This window comes from Manacus vitellinus, unplaced genomic scaffold (genome assembly GCF_001715985.3).
Source record: "Manacus vitellinus isolate BGI_N305 unplaced genomic scaffold, ASM171598v3 scaffold_13_pilon, whole genome shotgun sequence".
Taxonomy (NCBI): Eukaryota; Metazoa; Chordata; class Aves; order Passeriformes; family Pipridae; genus Manacus; species Manacus vitellinus.
In genome coordinates this window covers 18,375,980-18,398,604 of record NW_021938999.1, presented here as the reverse complement: position 1 = coordinate 18,398,604, position 22,625 = coordinate 18,375,980, and the positions used below count along the sequence as shown (strand labels likewise).

Sequence of the window (22,625 nt, the reverse complement as noted above, 5' to 3'; positions counted from 1 at the left end):
GGGTGAGGCGTAGGCTGCAGACCAGATCTCTAGTTCTTTCTTACAGCTTCTCTATTTCCTAAGGCGTCTAACAGCCCTCCCATATCATGTAACAAGAGGCTGATAGAAGCAATAGAAGAAATGGTGGCAATCAGGAATGGGCTGCTATCACCAGAACTAGTCACTTTTGGTCTGCATCCTGCCCTTTGTTCACATCTCAAGGGTGCTTGATACAAAGCGTGCCTGGGAGCGGACCACAGGTGGGTGAATTGACTGGGGGTCCTTGACATGAAAACTCACATCAGCAACTCACTGATGACGGGCGATGCAGTGAGGCTGCTGCTCACAGTCTGTTTACACAGGGAACACAAGCCAGTGTAGGGCACACAAGCCCAGCTGCACTGAGTGTGACTGCACAGCCAGACCGTGGTGGCAGGGCGGTGTTGGCTGTGTGGTCCCTGGCAGCAGAGAGGTTGGACACCTCTCCCTTTGGCAATGCCTTGAAAACAGACTGCAGACAAAGCATCACGTCCATCTCATCAGTGGTGAAGCTTAATTAAAGCAGACTGGTACACTTTGCTGTCTCTGGCAGCGATTTTGATAGCTGGAAGGAAAAGAGAGCCTGAGGAAAGGTGCTTTATAGAAAGAACCGGGGAATCAATAATTTCTTCATGACCTCTTTTCCTAAGAACCTGAAAATCTTAGTCCTTGCGGTCCTACAAATGCCAGTCACAAAGAGAGGCTGAACGACCTGGTCATGCCATTTCCAGTGGCCCTACAGGACATGGCTGAGCTCAGGGTGTGAGGATGACTCGGTGTGATTTAACCCTTCTGTCTTTCCTGATCTGTCTGACCACAGGGCTGCTCTTCGCCAATCGTGGTGAAGTTTGCTGACACCCAAAAGGACAAGGAGCAGCGGCGTTTGCAGCAGCAGTTGGCTCAGCAGATGCAACAGCTCAATACTGCCACTTGGGGAAACCTCACAGGTCTTGGAGGACTCACGCCACAATATCTAGCTGTAAGTTCATTTCAGAGGCGGTGGCTGTATTATACTGTATTTATTTTAGAACCGTGGTAAGCCATATAGTAAACTCCCTGCAATAAATTGCTAAGCCCTCCAGGATACGTAGTGTGTCTTCTGGGCGTGTTTATCACATGGACTAGAAATAAATAACAAGGAATAGAAACCAGATAAGCATTTAGAGATGTGTCAGTGTTGTCAAAGGCAAGCATCTAAAGTACCCTCGTGCTGCAAAATAAATCATAGATTCATAGAAAGGCTTGGGTTGGAAGGGACCTTAAAGATTGTCTAGTTCCAACCCCTCCACCATAAATAAAATTTGATTTCATTAGTTTTATTGGGTTTTTGAATGTTAGAGTCTGGTTTTTATAGCTGGAATAAAATTTAAGTTCTTCCTTAGGGGAGGACAGACAGGCAGCTCAGTATGGCCTACAGTAGAGGCCATATCTATATGGTGCAGCCTCTAAACTAGAATGTTGTGGATCAATCATCTAATTTTCCACATTTTCATTTGGGAATGGCTTTTTCTTTAATGCATGGTCCTGTCAATGCTAAACATGTGTGGTTCATACAACCTCATACAGAAAGTGAAGGTGCCCAGGAAAAGCCATTTATTTCTCATAAATTTAAAATTATATTTCCCTTGGTCCATTTGTAAGGTGAGAATGAGGTGTTAGCTGCTGTCCCTGCTGGAAAATCTGAAATCCACAGCCACCTGTCTTAGGTCATGGGTGGCCAAGAGAGACTGCCCTGCAGCTCAGCTGAGAGGGAGCCTCTGCCTTTTGTGGCTCTGGAGTTGAGATGTTTGTCTGAGGAGCTTTTGGATAACTTGAGAGTTCCTGATGCTTCTGAGTTAGACAAATAGAACCGTATGAAGTACAAGGCCAAGTGCCTTGTCCTGAACCTGGGTTGGGGCAATCCCAAGCACAAGCACAGGCTGGGAGGAGAATAGATCAAGAGCAGCCCTGAGGAGAAGGACTTGGGGGTTTTGGTGGATAAGAAGCTCAACATGACCCATGGATGTGAGCCTGCAGCCCAGAAAGTCAGTTATGTCCTGGCCTGCGTCATGTCCTGGCCTGCATCACAAGAAGTGTGACCAGCAGGTTGGGGGAGGTGATTCTGCCCCTCTGCTCTGCCCTCATGAGTGCATGAGCACCTGGAGTGCTGCATCCAGCTCTGGGTCACAGCTCAGCATAGGAAGGATGTTGAGCTGCTGGAGTGAGACTAGAGGAGGCCACAAAGAGGATCAAGGGGCTGGAGCACCACTCCCATGGAGACAGGCTGAGAGAGTTGGGGTTGTTCAGCCTGGAGAAGAGAAGGCTCTGGAGACACCTTAGAGTTTTCAGTACCTAAAGGGGGTCTCCAAGGAGTTTGGAGATGGACCTTTTACAAGAGAATTTAGTGACAGGACAAGGGGTAATTACTTTAAACTGAGAGAGGGCAGGTTTAGACTAGGAAGAAATTGTTTCCTGTAAGGGTAGTGAGACACTGGCATGGGTTACCCAGAGAAGTTGTGGATGCCCCATCCCTGGAGCTGTTCAAGGCCAAGCTGGATGGGCCTTGGAGCAACTTGGTCTAGTGGAAGGTGTCCCTGCCCATGGCAGGGAAATTGGAACAGGATGATCTTTAAGGTCCATTCCAACCCAAACTGTTCTAGGATTCTGTGATTCTATGAAATAGATGTATGTGTATATATGTACCGGGTATGCCATATATACATAATTTGTGTGCATACAATGCTTTGGTATAGTGTTATAAACAGCAATTTACCCAGCAATTAAAAATATGTATTAATACTGAGGTAGGATAATTAATACTGAGATAGGCTAAATTAATATATACAAATACCAGTCTAATGAATATCTGTGTGCTTGATTCATAAAGATAATAAAGAAAAAACTGAATTCACAGAGGTGGGGGAGAATGGACCGTGATTGACAGAGATGAGTTATGGTAACTACCAGACTACAGAGGGTTGTAATTAGTCACACTATGTTGGTTTAAATAGATTTAACACCTGGTTGTTAAAAAGAATAAATTGATTAATTGTTTTAAAGCAGCCATGTTATTGAGTTTCCCTTGTGTCTCTGTGTTTCTTAATAGAGATTAGACATTAATATGGATTTACAGCATTGACTCTAGGGATGTTCATTCCAACAGCAGACAGAAGCAAGAGACTATATAAATGTAAAGGAAAGCAGAAATACTCCAAATGTGAAATGATAACTCATTTTAGTTTTATCTTCATTTGTTGCATTACTGTCAGATAGATTGCTGTGTTGTGTTGTTCATTTGCAGCTTCTGCAGCAAGCAACTTCCTCCAGTAACTTGGGTGCCTTCAGCGGCATTCAGCAAATGGCCGGTGAGTTAAAAACCATTTCACTTTGCTCCAGCTATGTTTTGTATTCTTAAGCTATTGAATTCTGTACCTCTAATAATCACATTGTCGGGGGCGGGGGGCATGTTGTTTATTAAATGTGGCAGATGTATTGGCAGGGGACAGCTCGTGGTTCAACGTCAATAGAAACACTTTCTCCCCTCTTTCAGAACTGAAATTAAACCCAGTGCTCCCAGGTTGTGCAAACAGTTTGTCTTGCATTAGTCACCTGCCATTTGGCCAAAGTAACCAATTGTAAATTGCAGGAGAGCTCTTAGTCCCTGCAGCCGTGTCCTGCCCTATGAAAAGTGTCAGGAAAGCAACAGCAGGATTACATTCTAATTTCCAGTGAGATTTCTGTGTCCTGAAAAATCAAATTAATGGCATCCCTCAAACATTTTAATAATAGGTGGTGAGGAAAAATGTTCTGACCTTTTTAATGAAACCCAAGATTACAGGCCTACCTTCAGCATGAATTTTCAGGCTCCTTTTATAATCATGGAAAATTAACTGGGTGCCTTTTTGACTTTGGAACCCTAGTCGGCGAAATTACACAACAGAGATTTTATGTAAAAGTATAATCTTTAGTCTGGAGGAAAAAGAAGAAAGAAAGGAAAGGGGAAAAAAGAATCAAAGTGTGAGCGGATTTGAAAGCCAGCTAGTTGGAGGGTTTCTTAGTAATGAGCTGTGTGCCAGTAGTAACTGATGTGTAGTGATTAGCAAAAGGTCACTCCCACTGTGTGACCTACCATGCTGATATCCTAACTTAACATGATGCTAGAGAAGGCAGCATGTGCAGTAAATCAGAGCACAGATGCACATTATGCCTGCCGCGAGGAACTGTTAAAAAGCTTTTTTTTCTTGTTACAGGGGAAAAAAAAAAGAATCACAAAACCCCTAAATTGCTACATTAGTTTATTTTAATCATGAACCCACTGAATCAATGAGATACAACACTGTGCTTGCTTCATCATCATAAAACAAGGGCTAAAATATTCAGAAGTCTTTATGAACACCATTTTCTCATTCTTTTTTTATTCCTAGTCTTTTGCTTCTTCTCGTTCTACTTTGAATGAAGCCTGAAATTCTGTAACAAGTATAGATATACCTCACTGTATAGCTATACCCCACAGGTATTCTTTACTCAATCGTTATATTATGCCATTATTGCAGTGACATCAGAGACTAATGTGAACCTGCTGTCTGACAATATAAATTGGCCTACAGATGACAATATCTCTGAATTATTCTCTCTTCCTCAGACCTGCTGGCAGTGCTTGCTGCTTCTATTATGTTACACTTGCAATCTAGCATTTTTTTCATCAAAAAAATGTATCTTAATATGATAAACAGAACAGAACGGGTCAGTAACAGTTTTATACTTGGCAGTTTTGGAAGTGGTTTTGAGCTCAGAGATTGTGTTTTAATGCTTTCATATTTGGTTAGGTCTACAAAATGAAAGAATTGAGACACCAAGGAAAAATAATGTGATATCTATCGCATTAGGAGCACCTTAGAAGTTTTTGTTTGTCTGGTTTTCACTGGTAGTGTAGATTCACCTCTGTCTTCAAGAACTCTGTTGAAACTAAGGATTTTAGTCAAGTAACTTCAGGATGGGCTCTCAATCCATGCTGTGATTTATTCTCTGAAAATCATATGGTCTTGAGACGAGGAGAAAGTCATCTTAAGAAATCACAGTTGGCACATCATTGTTACTCGAGGGATATACCTTCTCGGCTACAAATTAGATTGCTAGTGCACTCATCTATGGGATAATTTAATGACTGACTGCCTTTCTTGGAAAAATGTATTTTATAGCTTATATTTATGTTATCAAAACAGCTTGAAGTTCACTCCTTTCTTTCCCCAAAACATTTAACTTAAATGTTTATGTTCAAGGTAAAATTATTGATACTGAATTGTTCTCTGAGCTGCACCTCTACGTGAAAGTGCCAAAGACTAAGCACTATTTCATTGTTAGAACTGGGAGTTCATGTTCTCTTCTCAGAAATCAGGCAGTATTATGTCATGCAATGCATCCAATATTAACAATTTGTATATTATGTTTTGTGAAAGGAATAGAAAATACTTCTGTGTCTGCAGCAAGAACTTACATTACCTGCTGAAGCTGTCTTTGAACATTTGTAAAGGCCCACAGTTTTTTAACTTAGCTGTGCAGGTTCATTTTACAAAAATTAATCTAACATGTAATTTTATATTGCATATAGTTTGCCTTTTGATATAACATTTCCAAGTGGGGAATAAAATCTAGACATAAAATGTTTGAGTAAGGTGCTAAAGAAGATCCATCATTGCTGCTTTCAAGTTCTTTGAACTTTGTGTTTGAGGGGTGCAACTTTTATCCTTGAAGTCAATGGGAGTGCATACCATGGAATTCAGACACTAAAAGTTTGATCAAAAGCCATGTGAGCCAAGGAAATTCCACTCTTACTTGCATGCCAGGGTTCTAGCATCTCTTTTGTGCTTAAATCTTGATGAAGTCATGGTTTGCTACATTAGGATTTCTGACAGAGCCACCCCCTTGTCCAAAATTAGGGCCCTTTGGTTCTGCAAGTATTTATTTGTATTGCTAAAGTTGTGTTGTCTTGGTACAAAACTAAAAGGACACAGCACACACCCCACTGCACATGTGAAGAATTATTTGCTCTGCTCAGTGATATTATTTCTTGAATCAAACCAAGTTTCTTTGCTAGCAGAGCGAAGACACTGGTCTTCAGTGTGGAGTTTTAAATTCCCTTTCCCTACTATTATGCCTCAATATGGTTAAAGTAGTTTTTGTGTTGCAAAAGCTGTGGTTCTTTGATTTTGGTGAAAGGAGTGGGATTTTTAGACATTTGTCATTCAAGAGTGTTGGAGTTTTTATATTTGTTTGGAAGTGAGAATACAGTCCAGTGAAATATTGGGATTTTTCTCAAGAACTCAGTAAGATACAGACATTAAACACACAGCACCAGCTCTAAAGCAGCTGTAGCAGCCCACTGACCCTGCTATATATTTAGCATTTTGTGAAGTCCAAGCAAATCATGAAACTGTTCTAACTAAAATCTGAGATACTAAAATATGAGAGACAAAAAGTTGTAGAGTGCCATTTAGCTTTCCAAGCTTTGAGGTTCCACACTTAATTCCTCGGATTAGGTTTTTCTGACTTTTTATTGAAAAGAGATTTTAATGAAATCGTTCTATTTCATGAGTCAAGCCAGAGAAAACAATGTAAATATGTTGAGACTGGTAATAAATTTGGGAGAGTTGGCAGTGCTGCCTTTGGTGTTATAGTAATCCTGTGGTCCTGATGGGAGGCACCAACCCTTCCTTGCCAAACTCTGCTTCATTGTCCTGTATAAAACATGAAAGCACATGCCATCCTCATGTGTATATTTTATAGTGAGCAATTCCTCACTTTTCCTCCCCTCCTCTGATATCTGCTCATGCTAATTTAAAGACAATGTTTCCTCTCACATGCCTCTCCAGCCTCAGCGTCTAGCCTGCACTTTGTCTTTGGGGAAGGCTAATAATGTAGATGAATTACATTATGGGATTTGATTGTCTTACTTTAAAAGACAATGCAAGCTACATTAAGCACTATCAACCTCTCAACCAAACAGAAATTCCTCCTTCAAATATATACAAATTGCATGGAAAGCTTAGTTCAAAGGAGATTGATGTTGCTTCAATGTTTGCATTGAATTTGGCTGGCACTAGATCAGGTCCTAAAAGCTGCAGTTATTTAAGCCAATGAGCCTGTAAAGTACTATACAGACAGTATAAACAGGGAGGTTTACTGTTATTAGGGTGATTGTAAAAAATATTTCAGTGTTTTCAATATATAAAAAATATATGATCTATGAAGATTTTCTATTGTCCATTAATGTCAAATGTTTTGGCAGGAATAAATATTGGCTCATACAGCAATATTTCTATATGTGTGACCATTCAGGACATAAAAATGTGCAGTACTCATAAAAAACACAAAGGGTATCTCTAAATTTCATTGAATAGACAGTGTATTTTGCTTCCTGAAGTTATACAGGAGGAGAAACCATGGTTTTGGCTTTTCTTCTTTGGCATTAAGATCCCTAAACCCTTTACAACTGGGACTTTTCATATTTTTCCAATGTATGTTTTTTTTTTCCCGGTCCTTTCCAAGTTCTCTCATAGTTTGGTTGCATTTTGGGTTGAACTTCTGGCCCTTTCTGAGCCCAGTTCAATCCATTCCACCCTTCTTCTGCTACCCAAGCCAGATTTCCTCCTGTTGCAGAGTCTGTAGGACCAGATGGGTGAGAGAAACTCTGCAAGGTTCTGCTTTCTGAATATTTTCCTCTAATTGTTGGATTGGCTCAGTAGATCTGGAGGGACCAGTTGGAAGCCAGGACCATCTGCACAAAAGCTCTATACTTTTGCACTGGCCCAAGGATCCTTTATATCCTCTGACTCTTGAATGGCTTCATTCCAGCAAAACCATACTGAAGGAGGGTTTCTCCTGCTATGACCTCTTTAGGGATATCATATTAAAAGTAAAGGTCACCAAGAAACTGTTTCCAGCTCAGGGGAGATAGCTGTTTCTTAAAGATAACTACCAGTTTTGAAAATGTTGACCTCAGGGACCAAAAACATCGAGCTTTTGTAATACTAATTCCATTGAAAGTCCTAGTTAATTTAACACATACAATTAGCTTTTTTTTTTTCTTTTAGCTAATAAATTAAACAACTCTGTTTAGCATTTTGGGGGGAGGAAGAATTTGAAGCAAGTGAGCCTGTTCTCAATCCACATGTTGTTCCTTCTCACAGGAAAAGGAGAGGCACCCTAAGAGTAAAACCAATGCTGAGCTGTTGATGAGATGCTTATTCAGGTGGTGAAAGTGCACGATATGGAAGCTTGGCCAAGTCTGGGCACAAGATCTGTAGCTCTCTCTTGTCTTTCCATAACCAGTAAAAAGAGGGTGAGGGGCTTTTTATTACCTTGGCTGCTCTGTGGAAGGAATTCATCCCACAGAACCTCAGCAGTTTGGAAAGTAGTCATCCTGTTTCCCTGCAATGTCAGTGAAGAGGGACTCACTCCCAGGCAGTGATTCATCCTAAAAGGCTGAGGTTATCTATCTATTTTATAGATATTAGGAAAATATTATATATATTAGGAAGAAATTCTTCACTGTGAGGGTGGTGAGGCTCTGGCACAGGTTGCCCAGAGAAGCTGTGGATGCCCCATCTCTGGAAGTGTTCAAGGTCAGGTTGGATGGGGCTCTGAGCAACCTGGTCTAGTGGAAGGTGTCCCTGTCCATGGCAGGGGGTGAGAACTAGTTGATCTTTATGGTCCCTTCCAACCCAAGCCATTCTGTGCTTCTGTGATTCTATTTTAGGACCAGATGATTCATCCGCCCCCTCTCTCTTCTCAGACTATAGCAAGAGCCTGAGAGAGTAACTTTTATTAGAATTAAGTGAGATCAGATGAATCCTTCCCACTAGGATTGGAGCAGTTTCAATTGAGAAAAGCACACTTCTTGCCAGGATGTGTTTATAGCATATGTAACCTGAAAATGGTCTGAAATCCCACGTATGTCAACAAATGGCTCTAGTGGGGTTGGAACTATGTGATCTTTAATATCCCTTCCAACTCAAACCATTCTATAAGTCTATGAACTTCCAGTTAGATTTAAGCATGTACTCTTAAAATAGGGCAGAATCAATGTGAACTTAAAAGTTGTTTTAAGGGCTTTGCTAAATCAAACTGTAACTGGTCAGGGTACCTCAAGCACTGTTCAGTTAAGCAGCTTTTCTAAAGTTAGGCAAAATATATACGGTTTGATGGAGGTAGTGCTCAGGTCCCCTGTGTATTTTAATTCTTAGAATATAGCTGGAATAACATCGCGCTCCACAGCTTTACACCCATTTGTACCATCAGCATCCAAAATGGCTGATGTCAGTGTCAGCAAATAGTTGCTTTTTGGCCTGGAGATGATAAATTTTACCTTAATCCACATTTTTTAAGCTGCAGTGAGGATTTAATTCAGAAGGAATAAATCCTAGTAATTGAGAAGGATAAAATTTCCGAAGAGAAAGAAGTCAAGTCAGTGGGAACTACTTATGAGCTATCAGATTTGGTTCTGATAATCACCACTGACTTTTAAATTCTCTGTGCATATGTTGTCACTAAATGTAGCCAGTGCCTTCCTTTTTTAGGAATTTGTTCAGCAAGCAAATCTCAGCTATTTCCTAATATGATTTTATTATGGTTTTGGAAACCCAAGAGCTGATGAGGCCTAAGAAGTCTTCAGGAACGGCTCGTGACTCTGTTCCCTCCTCTACAAATACCCAATAATTTCAAATTTACAGTTATCAGAGGAGAAACGCTGCAGTGACTGAAACGAGGCAAATTGCTTCATTGTATGAAAGTTTGTGTCAGAGGCAGCACAAGAAGTTGTAAAATGTAAATCTCGTGCTCTCAAATTTCCCCGTGTTTTCACAGAACTGCATCTGTGACTGTGCAGCACTACAAAAATTTCCTGTGAATGTGCTAATAGGCCTTATGAGAATGTTCTATCACCATCCATCTGTCACTTTTTAACAGGCCTGATTGGCAAGCACTTGTAACAACTGACATCTGTTCTCGCTTATTGATATGTAGATTTATGGTAATTGCTGTGAACAATAAGACACAAAATTACCTAAGGTGAACATTAAATTAAATTTTCATGCCCCTATCCTTATAAATAATTTTTTTAAAAAATCTTAAGTTTCAAGCAAGACATACTGTGCATCTGTTTTGTACATAATTTAATTGTTTTTTTAATCTGCCAAATGACAAAATGAAAGTTGAATTTCCTTGCGATCTTGAATATTTGCCAAGCTGATAGTGCATTGGTAAATACATGTTATTAAAAATGGAATCAAACTGTATTGTGATTCTGGTTTTTTTAATCATTTCCCTTTAATTCCCAACATTGTCTCCATCATGAAGATCAAGAGTTATTCCGTACCCAGAAGGTTTTTTTCCTCTACGGCAGGATTTTCATTTTTCATGTGCAGCTCTGCCTATGAGGCTGTTCCTCAGTGTTAAGCAATTTGCATTTCTTCAGAGAGAGGTGCATTTGCTGAGTGAGCAGCACTTTCAAATAAAACCCATCTACTCATTTGCGGTCCAGCCCTCTTGCGGGATTTGGGACTGCTTTGAAAAAACTGTAGGATGTGAAATGTGTGCAGAGTGTGTGAAAGGGGAGAGAATGAGAAAGCAGATTCATCCCACAGAACTGTACCTCAGCTGCAGTTCAGTTGAACTCAAAATCCCCAGTTCAAAGCAAAGTACTTTTTGGGAGTGGGACTTGAGAGCATTTGGCTTCCCTCCTCTGAGGTCGTCCTATCAAGTGGGACGTTGATGCTCCTGACAAGTTGATGGGAGAAACCAATAAAGAGGGAGCAGAGATGGTAAAATGCCTGGGGAACATGAAACAGTGATGACAGGACTTATTTTTTAGATGTTTAAGCAGACAGAGGATCCTAAAAAGGTTGCATATTAAGTGATAAAACTGTTGACAAAATCGGCTCTAGAGCGTGCTGGGTGACAGTGTGTGCCATGAGCCCTTGCTGACAGTCACATTTGGGTGCTCTTGCTCAAGTGTGACAACAGCAAGGAGTCTTTTTTTCCTTCAGGCACCCAAGCTGACACCCTATAACATCTGCAGACCTGTTTTGTGGCCAGGGTCTTATAGTCTACAGTAAAACAGATCAGATGGGGAGACAACTTTGTCTCCACTGAGCTCTTGTTCATTCATCTTCTACAGGCATTGAACTCGTTTGTCAAATTGATGGGTTCTTCTTGTGTTTCCACAGGAAACATCCCACTATATTAAAAAAAAAAGATTTTGTGGGATGAGGCAATGATGGTATTTGTTTTGCATCCACATGGGCACAACAGTTGAATTTGAATTGCATCTTGCAAAATTGTTTGGGTGGGTAGTGTTTGAGAGAAGACTTATTTTTTAAGATGATCATTAGTTTCCAAAAGAAACCTGAAAGAGCATTTTTGGTCACATAATTCCTCCAAGTGCACTGTACAGATTACAGACTAAGAAGGGCTGTATCTTGGATCAGCTAAAACCTTAACTCCTACAATTGTCATTGTGTCACATTTTCAAAAGCACCATCTGAGCTGACTTTGGGTATTGACTGAGGCACAGACATTAGAACCTCAGCCAGACCAGGTGCTCACCTGAGGCCTGACCTGCCTGTTGGAACATGCTGTGTTAAAATCTAAATTAAAGCCCTTGTTATTTAAATGCCTCCATTTTCGAAGGTGCTCACTAAAACGCAGATGTATCTCCCCTGCATCTTCTAAAACAGTGAAGCAACAGATCACTGAGTAACTTGATATCACAGTCCAGAGCTTACAGCCTGAAAGTCCCAGCCTCAATGATGGCTCTGTGGTCAGGCTGATACTAATTTGATGTACTTAGTTCATATATGTTTTTAGAAATGAACTATCGAAAGGAAATTGAGCACAATTATTGGTTACTGTGCAGTGTAACCTTAGTAGTTATGTTCAGAGGAGACATGGGAAACAAATTGTGTTCATCCCAATTATATGACCCTGTCCTGAATGTGTTTTAAATGTTAGTTATCTTCTTTACACCCCCTGTTGTGTCAGGAAATAATATTGCGCCTGGGCTTCACACAGAGTTTAAATGACTTTTAATTCTACACTACCCTTACAGAAGAGGCACAAACCAGGTTTAATTTTCCTGAAGCATAGGCTGGTGCCTTTGCTGCATTTTCTCAACTCCAAGGTAGAGAAGTGTGAGATACCATTCAGGAAGTGAAGGAAGTGGTTCCAGAATATAGATGTCTTGGGAGTGAGAAGAATTGAGTTTCTTGGCAAGGCGCACCCCAAGCTCCACATCCATTAACTATTTTCATTATGATGATGATTATGATGGTGATGGTGATGATGATCATTACCTGTTTTAATTAACCCTATTTCTTCTCCACACAGGCATGAACGCTTTACAATTACAGAATTTGGCAACTTTAGCAGCCGCAGCAGCCGCCGCCCAGACCTCAGCTACCACCACCAATGCAAATCCTCTCTCCACAACGACTGGTGCTCTGGGAGCCCTCACAAGTCCCGGTAAGAGCAGAGTGCTTGATTTCAACATGGGGGTAAATTGGAACATGAGAGTTTAAATGGTGATTCCATGTTGTGTTTAAGTTCCACGCCCACGTGCATTCTGGAGACCCTTTAATTACTGAATACATTTTTGTTGCTGTTGTTTTTAAGGAAATAACTACTTTTTCAAGTGATCTGATGTGGACATGTTCACTTTTCCCAAGTCATTTCAGGGGCCATTAAAGCCTGACAGACCCATCTCACAAAATTTTGTGTGAAAACTGCAATTGTATGGGAAACTTAAACTAAAATTAACTTTTCAGGAAGACTTCAGAACATGACCAAATTCTTCCTGTCCTACAGAAAAATCAACTCAGATGGTTCTGAGAGACTGATCTTTGATTCCCAGCACATGCTGGGAATTGCCTTTACCCATCATGGTGAAGACATTCTCTCCTTTTTTTCCTTCTATTTTTTTACTGTGGTTCAACTGAGCTTTCTTCTCATCCTGAGTATACAGCCACAGAAGCGATATCAGATGCACAAGGAATACACAGACAAAAGACTAGTCAAAAGACAGCTTTATGGGGGGAAAAAGGGACAGGATAAGAGGTGGGGATGCCTCCATGACCACCCTGTGGACTTCCAGCCATGAATGTCTGATGTCTGCAAAACCCTAGAGAGAAATCAGGGTAAATTCAAACTTCAGTAACACTCCAGCAACACTTCAGCATCTCCAGAATCCAGAGAGAGAGAGATATTGATTCAGTGTAGTTACTCTGGATTTACAGTGATGTAACTGAGTGGAGAATCTGGCCACTTATCGTTACATAAAGGCTGCAGGGTGTAATTATTTGCATCATGAAGTGTGTTTATTGCTGTTCTAAAAAACATTCATATTATTTTAGACACCACTAAAGAACGTTTGTGTTTAATCTTGTTTAAGTGTGTATTTATTCCCCGTGAAAAAGTAATTCATGGCAGACGGTTTGAGCTCATCAGTAAGGAAAACAGCCTTCACTGCACAATAGAACTGGGACTGAGTGTGGTGCCGGGTGTTGGCACTGGCCAAGGCTTTCTGTTATATTGCAGTTTTATTGTTTGGTTGGGACAGAGGTTAATACCTAGTTTGTGCAGAATTTTCCTGTTTCTGGCATGAGCCTCATTTCGACCTAAAAATAATATTTAGTAGCAACATCTCTGAGAGGCAGGTTGGCTGAAAATAATTTTGGCTTGCTGATATGTGTATATATGTATTTTTGAACCTGAGCAATCTCTCCCCTCCGTCCTGGAGCTGGGACTTAACGCTTTGCAAAAGGCTAGTCCCAGTGTCAGTGTTTCCACGTTACTCCTGTCTAAATGTCACCCATTTACAGAAGCAGAAATGTTGCATTTCATGGATGTTCTGTGGTATCTCTGTAGTTTAACTGTTAAATGTCTGAGCAGCCTGTCCTCCCAAAATGCACTCAACATACCTTGATCCATACTGACAAGACTTCTCGGTGTTCGGTGCTGTGGTGCAGAGGGGCTGCAAATTAACTCTTTTTTATCATTGCTGCTCTGCAGCAAAGTGGCACCAGAACATTCCTGTCATGCACTTTGTCTTGCCATGTCAGCACAGAGCTTGGACTCAACCTTAAGGTCCACATTTGCATCCTTCCCTCTCCAACACAGTTTTCTTATCCAGCCTGGCTGACTTGCTGTTCCCTCTCTTAACATGGTCTTGAGGCTCCTTGAGTACCTGGAAAGTGTTTTTATCTGATGTCCAAGTCTGCAGAGGCCGTGATTAACCGGGTGCTTCAGCTGGGCTGGGCAGATACATCAGCTTTGTATTGCTCAGGGTGGTATTGTAGAGCAGGCACCAGGTTTTTTCCAGTGAGATTAAAGATTTTGGCTAACACATTGAACTTGTTATTTTCAAAAATTTCTGGATATTTAGCCTTTGAAGTAGTGTATTCAGTATGCCAGTTGATTTTGAAAGTCTTACAGATAGTATCTGTACACAATTGTTTCTAATATTAGACATTTTGGTGTGCCAAAGAAAAATATGTATCTAATAGATCCACTGACCTATTTATATTGCACAACCAACCTAAAATGCAGCCTTATTAAAATGTTCTTCAGTTTAACCTTCCTTATCTGGTTCCACATCCCTCACCCTGTTAAATATTTTGTAAACCTGAATAATATCTTCAATGATCCTCCTCTGCTCTATGGAAAATGAATTTAGTTTGATAAAGCTTTTCATAGTATCTCAAAGAATTGCCACTAAAGCTTGAGATACGTTGGCAGAAAGCATTTAAATCTGACTTTTAGTGTGTGGATGTTTGGAGGCCTTGAGGATATTTTTTTGGTCTAGTTTTCTTTTAATAGAACACTTCAGTTTGTTGTGTTTCATAAGCGTAAATTATTTTGTCTGATTTCAAAGCCTGCACTAAGCTCAGGAAGAAATGCTTGTGTCTCTCCAGATAATGTATTAAATTAATATTTCTCAGTTGAGAAAACAGTCCAAATTTAGGGCAGTGCAAAGGTAGATGCTTAAATGTAATCCTTTGCTTGATGCTGTTAAAGGCAACATACTGCACAGAACCAGGGTGGGCATAAGTGTGTGTTTCTAGTATGCCTTAAACCATGGCAGCCACATAAATCATATCCATGTCTCTACCCAGATATAACTGTGTCTTTCCTGAAGGTTTCTCCTGAATCAATCTTTGACCAAGAGCTCTTGTTCTGTCCTTTGTATATGTGTCATAAGAGCCCCAAAAAGTGGTTATTTCAGTTAAAATTCATCTTGAGGCCTGATTTTACATAGATTATATTTAGCAACCTTCGGTGCATCAAACTAGTACAGAGAGGATAATGGTGAGACCAACTTTGATGCATTGGCAACACAGAAAAACAGGCCAGGACATCTGATATTTGAGGATTTCCAAGCAAATTAAACTCCAATGATCTTTCCCTCTTACATTCTGACTAAATAACTTTGACCGCAAGAGAGTCTAAGGACACTCATTCTCCTCCATGTGCTGAATACTTTCTCTTATGCTTGAAAGACTATTCATTCAGAAAGAACAGAGACAATACAATCCCCCAAACTATTAATTTTTTCATAATTGTAAATTTATAATTTCAATTTTGCATACCCATGGAAGTCTCTCCCTACAGCATTGTTAGAAATGATTTTTTAAAAGCCTTTGCTTAAAAAAACATGAAAGATTAAGCTTTCATTTTAGTAAAAATCCCCTCAGGCAATAAATAGGTTCTTTTGTCTCTTGGCCCTGGAAAAAAAATTAAAATGGTTTAAATTGCCTATGGTTAAAGTAACTGTTTCTTGCAATTATCAGATGGTAGTGAATAAAAATTAAAATGAAATCATGAAAGACTAAAAGCCAGGTAAATGCATATTATGTCTTTCATGAGTTTCTCATGGGTCTTTTGAAGACTCATTTAATCATGTTTCTTGTCTTTTATTTTGATATGATAATTGTTTCCTTTATTTACTTTAATCACCTCTATTTAGTTAATTAATTCTTCACTTTATTTTCACTTCACTTGCTTAGGATACTTTTTCTGTTTTAAAGGGAGGTACCAGTAGTATTTCATACCGTTTTAAAGGCAGGTACTTGTAGTATTTAGTAAAACAAGGAGTTGGGCTGGGGTAGCTTTTACCTGACTCCAGGTTGTCTGATCCAGTTTGTCTCAATTCCCTTTTGCTTGGGCCTTGGAATTTTGCATTTCTTGTTAACTAGGAAGGGATTTTGGAGGGACTCCCTCAGCTGTAGGTATCCACACTGTAAATTTCCCAGTTTGGGCAGGATGAACCTCATCCAAATGTCAGGAACCTTATTCTCTCCTCCAGAGACTGTCCTTGACACGTCCTGCAAATGGATCACTGAGCAAAGAGCTTGCAGGGAGGCTGCTATTCCAGAGCCTGCAGAGATTTAGGGTTCATTCAGTGGGTGGTGGGAAGGCCTGGAGGTGGATATGAAGGAGGGACATACAAACTCAGGATCAAAGTATCTGCCTCTAACACCATCTGACATTTAATTTGCCTCAGTTGACCCACTACCCTAATTTTCCCAAGGATAATAACGTGTATTTTGACTGTCCTGGGTGGTACAAGATTAATACAGCTCTGTAAAACGTGGACCAGTCAGAGCAGGCTGGTGAAAGCCACGTCCCATCAAGGTTTGAGTATCTCCAAGGATGGAGATTCCACAGCCTCTGTGAGCTCATTTCAGTTTTATGTCTTAAAATTCATACACAAGTGTTTTTTCAGTAGCCAGTAGGGAAGCCCTTCTATGTGCAAATGAAGAGGCGAAACATCTAATTATATATCCAAATTTATCTGCATGAACATACACAATATAATTTCTGAGCTGTGGGGGGATAGAATTGCTAAACCAGAAGTTAATTCAGTTTCAGACTTGGGAGCCTTCATTTTCCATGACATTTTCATGATTATTTGATTCTCTAAACTATTATTTATTCACACAGCTGAACTAGATATTCATGCCTCAGTAAAAAACTCTTTAGGTTTATCTGCTCTGTAAACCTAAGAGGAAATATTTCTGGAAAAAAACCCAAATTGATAGTGTAGACTTTTTTCTTTTAATGACCTCTTAAAATCCAGCCCAGCTTTTGTCATCTTGTATCAGTATTCAGCCATTAGCTCTTATGTTGAAAAAAAAGTTCTCCTAAGTCTAAAAATACTCATTTTCAGACAGATGCTGACATTGAAGAATAACAGCCCCAAAAAACAGAAGACTGTGAAGTATAGAATAAACTGAAAAAAAGGAAAAAAGATTACACTGCCTGTCCTGTAAGAATTAATTCATTCTTTCCCTCTTCTCAAAGCAGAGAATTATAACTTCTAGCTATGATCCATGGCTCATTATTTTCTCTGCCCCCTAATCTGGGATGAGGATTGTCTTTGTTAGTTGAAGGTGTTCATGTTGTGAACACAGTTGTCAAAATGTTAGAAATTTTATAGAATATACAAGATGCTTCAGCTGAGAAGCAGTGAAGAATGTTCAAATACTCATTCTTAGAAGATTTGCTTTTTGTTCACTTCAGTACAATACGTTCTTCTCCAGTCAGCGGTGCAAGGCTGCCACCGTGACATTTTGTTAGAGGCCAGTGCACCCACTGAGATAGCTGTGATTTGCTTCCAGGATGATGCAAAAATAATCCTACCAGTAGGTGTGTAGGAAGGTCTGACAGTTTGCTAAAGAATGAATTGAAGTAGTTGTCTCATGTTGGAAAAGATCGGTTTAAAATGCAGAATGGCACTCGTCACACTGTAGTAACAAATTGATTATTTTTGTACCATTTCATGTGGAATTAATGCAAGTTCCATTATTGTAAAGTCATTTAAAATAAGCTTTGCTAGTTTTGCAGAACATAGAAAACTTCCCAAGTATAACTGTTCATTATTTTTAGTATAAAGATACAGTTGATAAATATAACACGTAGTTTAAATAAAGGTTTATACATTATACATCCAGTGCACATACTTAAACAACCCAAGTGTATGTTTTTAAATTTTGTATTTAAATCTAATTATAAAATTAGCACCCTTATCTTAGTGCTTGGAGGACAGAGAAGTGCAATGCCTTAACCCTGATCTCAGCACCAATTTTTTGGAAGTATGTGTTTTCAAGGAAGCTATGGAAGAAAATCTTGCCTTAGCATGCCCACCTCCTGTTATTGGACTACATAGGTATGTGATGAGAGAAATAGTCAGCTGGTCTTACCCACATGGTGTTAAGTTTCTGAGTCTGTGGTTAGGCTTCTAAATAAGTGAATTGACTTTCACTGCTCTTAGTGCCCACAGATTATGCTACTTCTTGGAGAGATATATTGGTACTAAGCTCATCTGATAATTAGGTCACCCTTAAGCAGGCATACAAACAGGAATTGGAGCCAAAAATAGGAAACTGGGCATGTATTTTTGACCTATATTTGTATTTTTAATAATGCTTCAAAATGTCTTAAATTACTGAAGAAGAAAAGAGTGGGAATTGTGGCTAAAAATCTCCCAGAGCCCCAGTACAGTAAATGGAGAGGTGAATGGTGATGGATTCCCATGGACCCTCCCTGGTACAGCACTGCATCTCTTCCTGCTCTCCCTTTTGGAAAAACGAGCCAGTGACAGATAACCTGAAGGATGCTGATGGCAGCAGACAGTCCATCAGTTTGGGATGCCTGACAACTGCAGAAGGAGTCATTTTGCCAAAGTTCCCTTATCTGTTTTAGAATCAACGTTATCGATTTATAAATATTTGGCACAGAGATCTCCAGGTGTTTCCTCAGAATGCATAAATGTCATTGTATGCAGTCAAGCATTGTGCTGGCTAATTCTTCAGGTTTGTTTTTTGCCTTCTTTTTTTTTTTTTTGGGAAACAACATATAGTACTAAACCATGGATTAGTAGGATCTAATTCAACAGGAGACATGTTTGTTTTTTAAACATTAGTGCATTATCATCTTCCTAAAGTATTAAATCCATTGCCTTAGCACATTTCAGGATTTACTTTGCTTGTAGTATACAAATAATACTTATAATACATTATATTTTGTAAGTGTCTCTCTACCCCACCTTAATCTCTATTTCAAGCTACAAGAATCCCCCTTTGTATAAAAGGTTATTTTTCTTTCCATTGGAAGCACTATTTCAAGTTCATTCAGAGTTGCTTTCTACTAAAGAAACATGATAGTATCAGCTTGCCTACACACGTAGATATGTGAGCTTATATGTAATATATTTTACACAAAGTACCAAGCCCAGAAAATGCTGCAGTTCATAATATCCAGGAAATAATGTGAATCTTAGAAAAATTCATGCATTTGAAGGAGCATTCACCTATTTCAGGTTTACTACTGCCAACAATGTTCCTTTACCTCTACTCAATTGTGTGTATGTCCATGGTCCATGGATAGTCCTGGTCCGTTTCCCTAAGGCAGGATAATTAGAAAGAACAACAACAACAACAATAATAATAATAAATGTCTTTAACCTAATTCTCTCCGCATTCTCTCAAAAGAACTTATTTGTTTGAATATGGGGCTACTGATTCATTTTATGTGTTGGCCAAACAAAAATATCTGCAACATTTGCATGTGTTTAAAACCAAGTAAGATAAACCCTCAACTGCCTTTGCTGTGCACAGGACAAAAATGTGCAATATGGATGAAAATAACCAGTGTCACATTGAGCTATATATGACTTTACAAATGGTCTGCAAAGGACCTGGCTGGGTAATTTTACATTAGGCAGGATAATCCTCGAGTTCTGCGGCTTACAGGGGTGAATGACTGTATCCTGTGGATGTGCTATTACAATAAGGTTGTACTTGCACACCCCACTAAAAATCCCTTCTTCCATGGAAATTATTATTCATGCACTTTGGGGATTCATAACTCCTTTAACTGCAGGCTCAGATTTTCAGTATACAGTTAGCTCATCTCTATTCTGAAATACCACGGATAGGACTCCTAAGTGTCTGAAGTAAACAAGTCTTTTAGAAACATTTTGTTGCAGTGGGAAGACAAACAACCCCCAAGGATTTTTTTACCTGATCTTAAGACAGATGTATGAGAGAGGTGAAAAAGAAGATGAATCAGGCCATCCTCTCCTAGGTACTTGAATTTGAATTGCTGTGTATGCATGTGGTTAGTACTCAAACAACAAAGACATTGGTTACCTTGAACTGTAGCCTTGGACTCTACCGACACTCAGGTGTTTTATGGAGAGAGAGAGAGATGCTACTGCTTGTTGTTTGTCATTGGTTAGTGCTGAAAGTGTGTGAAAGATGTTGCAGGTACATGGGGGGCAATGGGGAGGATCCAGGGGCAGGAGATCCTGGCCTCAAGCAGAGCCTTATTGATTCTAGATCAGAAATTCTTCGGAGAGTGATTTAGGAGTGGCTGTATGCTGAAGTGGCTCCACATGGAGGTCATTTCAGCATCAGGGCATGAGTCCCGGAGCAATAGCTTGCTCCAAATTGTGTGAGATAGCAGTAATAAACATGAGAGCACAGCTGGAAGTTCCCTGTAGAAATAGTTTTGATGTGAACTCAGTGGTGCATCAATGAACATAGCCACAGCCCTTGGCCCCGCTGAGTAAAACAGAGTCATAAATGCTCAGTAATTGTTCTTTGTTTTCTTCATATTGTGGTGATTCAATTTGGTTTGATTTCAGTAAAGAGTTACAGTTGGAAATATCTAATGGTCAGCTATGAAGTTTAACTCAAGTCAGTTCATTGTGCCTTATTATTCTCTTCCCAAGCCTCTCTAAAGTACTTCCCACCCAAAACCAAAGGTGATTTATCCCTGTGCTCTACTGGGGAGAATGCACAGTATGTTGGAGGCACAGTGCTGAAGTACAGCTTGTAGTTTCCACTGGAGGTGGATGGTCTTCACTGAGCAATGCATTTCAACAAAACAGAAGCATCAGTGTGGAGTTGGCCCAGAATATTAACTGCTTTTTACTCTCTCTCTCTCTGTCTTCATAATGTCACAGGAAAATATACCCTTAAACACCAAGATTCACAAAACCAACCTAGATTCACAAAGACATGCCCAATCAATAAACCCTTGTTTGTTAAAATACCTTCTGTTAGACAGATAGGTTTGGAGGAAACTTATGGGACAGAAGACTAGAAAACTACAAAAATAACCAGCTGATAGGTTTGTCTTCCATCCCTGTAGTCCTTCTGTATGTTCTCTCTTTTCCTCCTTCTTTGCAATGCTGTGGAAGGTTCATAGTCCATTGTGATTTCAAGACAATCATAAATATCAAATTAGGTGTTAACATAAATACTATAAATGATTAAAATAAGTGACCCTGATTTTCACTTCTCCCAAGCTCACCAAGTTCCCTTAACTTTCAAAGACCCATGCACTACTGCATAGTACAGATATATGAGTCTAAAGTTAATCTCCAGTTCTTGAAGACCTTGGCTTCTGAATTCATAAGGAATTTGAGTGAATTTGTTTACCTCTTTATGTTTTATTTTTTTTATTCTTGTATAAGTCAATCTACACAAAGGACTTTGTAAAATCTAAAGCTATTTTCAGAAAGACAGAACAAAATATCACAATAGGGAAAGGCTCCTTCCTCTCCTTCTCTCCTGCTCCCTCTCTGTCATGCTTACTCTCATTTGCACATGCATGCACACAGATACACAAAAGCCATCAGATACTGAGTGGATGATGTTCTCCCCTCCTCCTTTGCTCACTACTGCTTCTCTTTCCCTGTTCCTTGAGAAGATATGAACAATCTTTCACAGGAACAGTTCACCTGTGAGCAATGAAGAAGTAGAGGGACACTGACTTATTTGAGAAAGGCTGTGCTATTGGTATAGGTCTTTCTATATTGTCATTCTTGTTTCCCCTGACTCTCTCTTGCTCTCTTGCTTTTCTGGTGCTCTTTCCCTGGAGTGCATCTGTCACTTTCATTTTATTCTATCCAAGCACTAGCAGAGCACTTAAACTTACTAGAATCTTCTCTTTGACATGTCAGACAGCACTTCCAAGGTACCAGAAAATGTTGCTTCTTTCCCTACAGCAGTGGCAATATGTTTGTCAGAGGACCTTATGGAAAATAAACCACTCCAGGCCAGGAAAATCCAATTCTCCTTTGCCAAAAAATCACCCTGAGAAATAGAACCAGTGCATGCTGGTACTGTTAGCAAGGGGGAGACCACCAGTTTGTGCAAGGGTGAATGCTCAGATTGGCTGGAGATCACTGTAAAGGGCAGACAATTTAATGCCAATCACACAAGCTAGTTAGATTAGAATACTGATGAGCCCTAGTGAAAGGCCAACTACATCTTCTTTTAGCAAAAATATTAAAATGCCCCCATTTCTCCCACCTCCCCCTCCAGATTCTCCACAAGAATAAATTAAAACTTGGAGGTGTGGTTATTATCACAGAATAATTAGACCCCATGGGATTAGAGACACTCAACGTTTGTTAATGCCCCTGGGTTGTGATTATCTAATAATGATGATACCTCTGTCATTGCTTAATTATTCTTCCCCTTTAAAATGTTCCTTCAGCAGTCAGAGCCCGTAGTGTGCTCATTTCAGACAGAAATGCCGCTGCAAATTCCTGAGAGCAATGTCAC

At 39.8% G+C, this 22,625-nt stretch overlaps 1 protein-coding gene across 9 annotated transcripts in view; it reads left to right on the top strand.

Annotated features, from left to right (window-relative positions):
* Nucleotides 1-22,625, top strand: part of CELF2 (CUGBP Elav-like family member 2) — a 555,113-nt gene that overhangs the window by 499,389 nt on the left and 33,099 nt on the right. For all 9 annotated transcript variants that reach the window (XM_018068157.2, XM_018068154.2, XM_018068158.2 and 6 more), the window contains 3 exons: nucleotides 839-997; nucleotides 3,299-3,362; nucleotides 12,379-12,513. In XM_018068157.2, coding sequence (XP_017923646.1) covers nucleotides 839-997; nucleotides 3,299-3,362; nucleotides 12,379-12,513 — 358 coding nt within the window. The remainder of the gene's footprint in view (nucleotides 1-838; nucleotides 998-3,298; nucleotides 3,363-12,378; nucleotides 12,514-22,625) is intronic.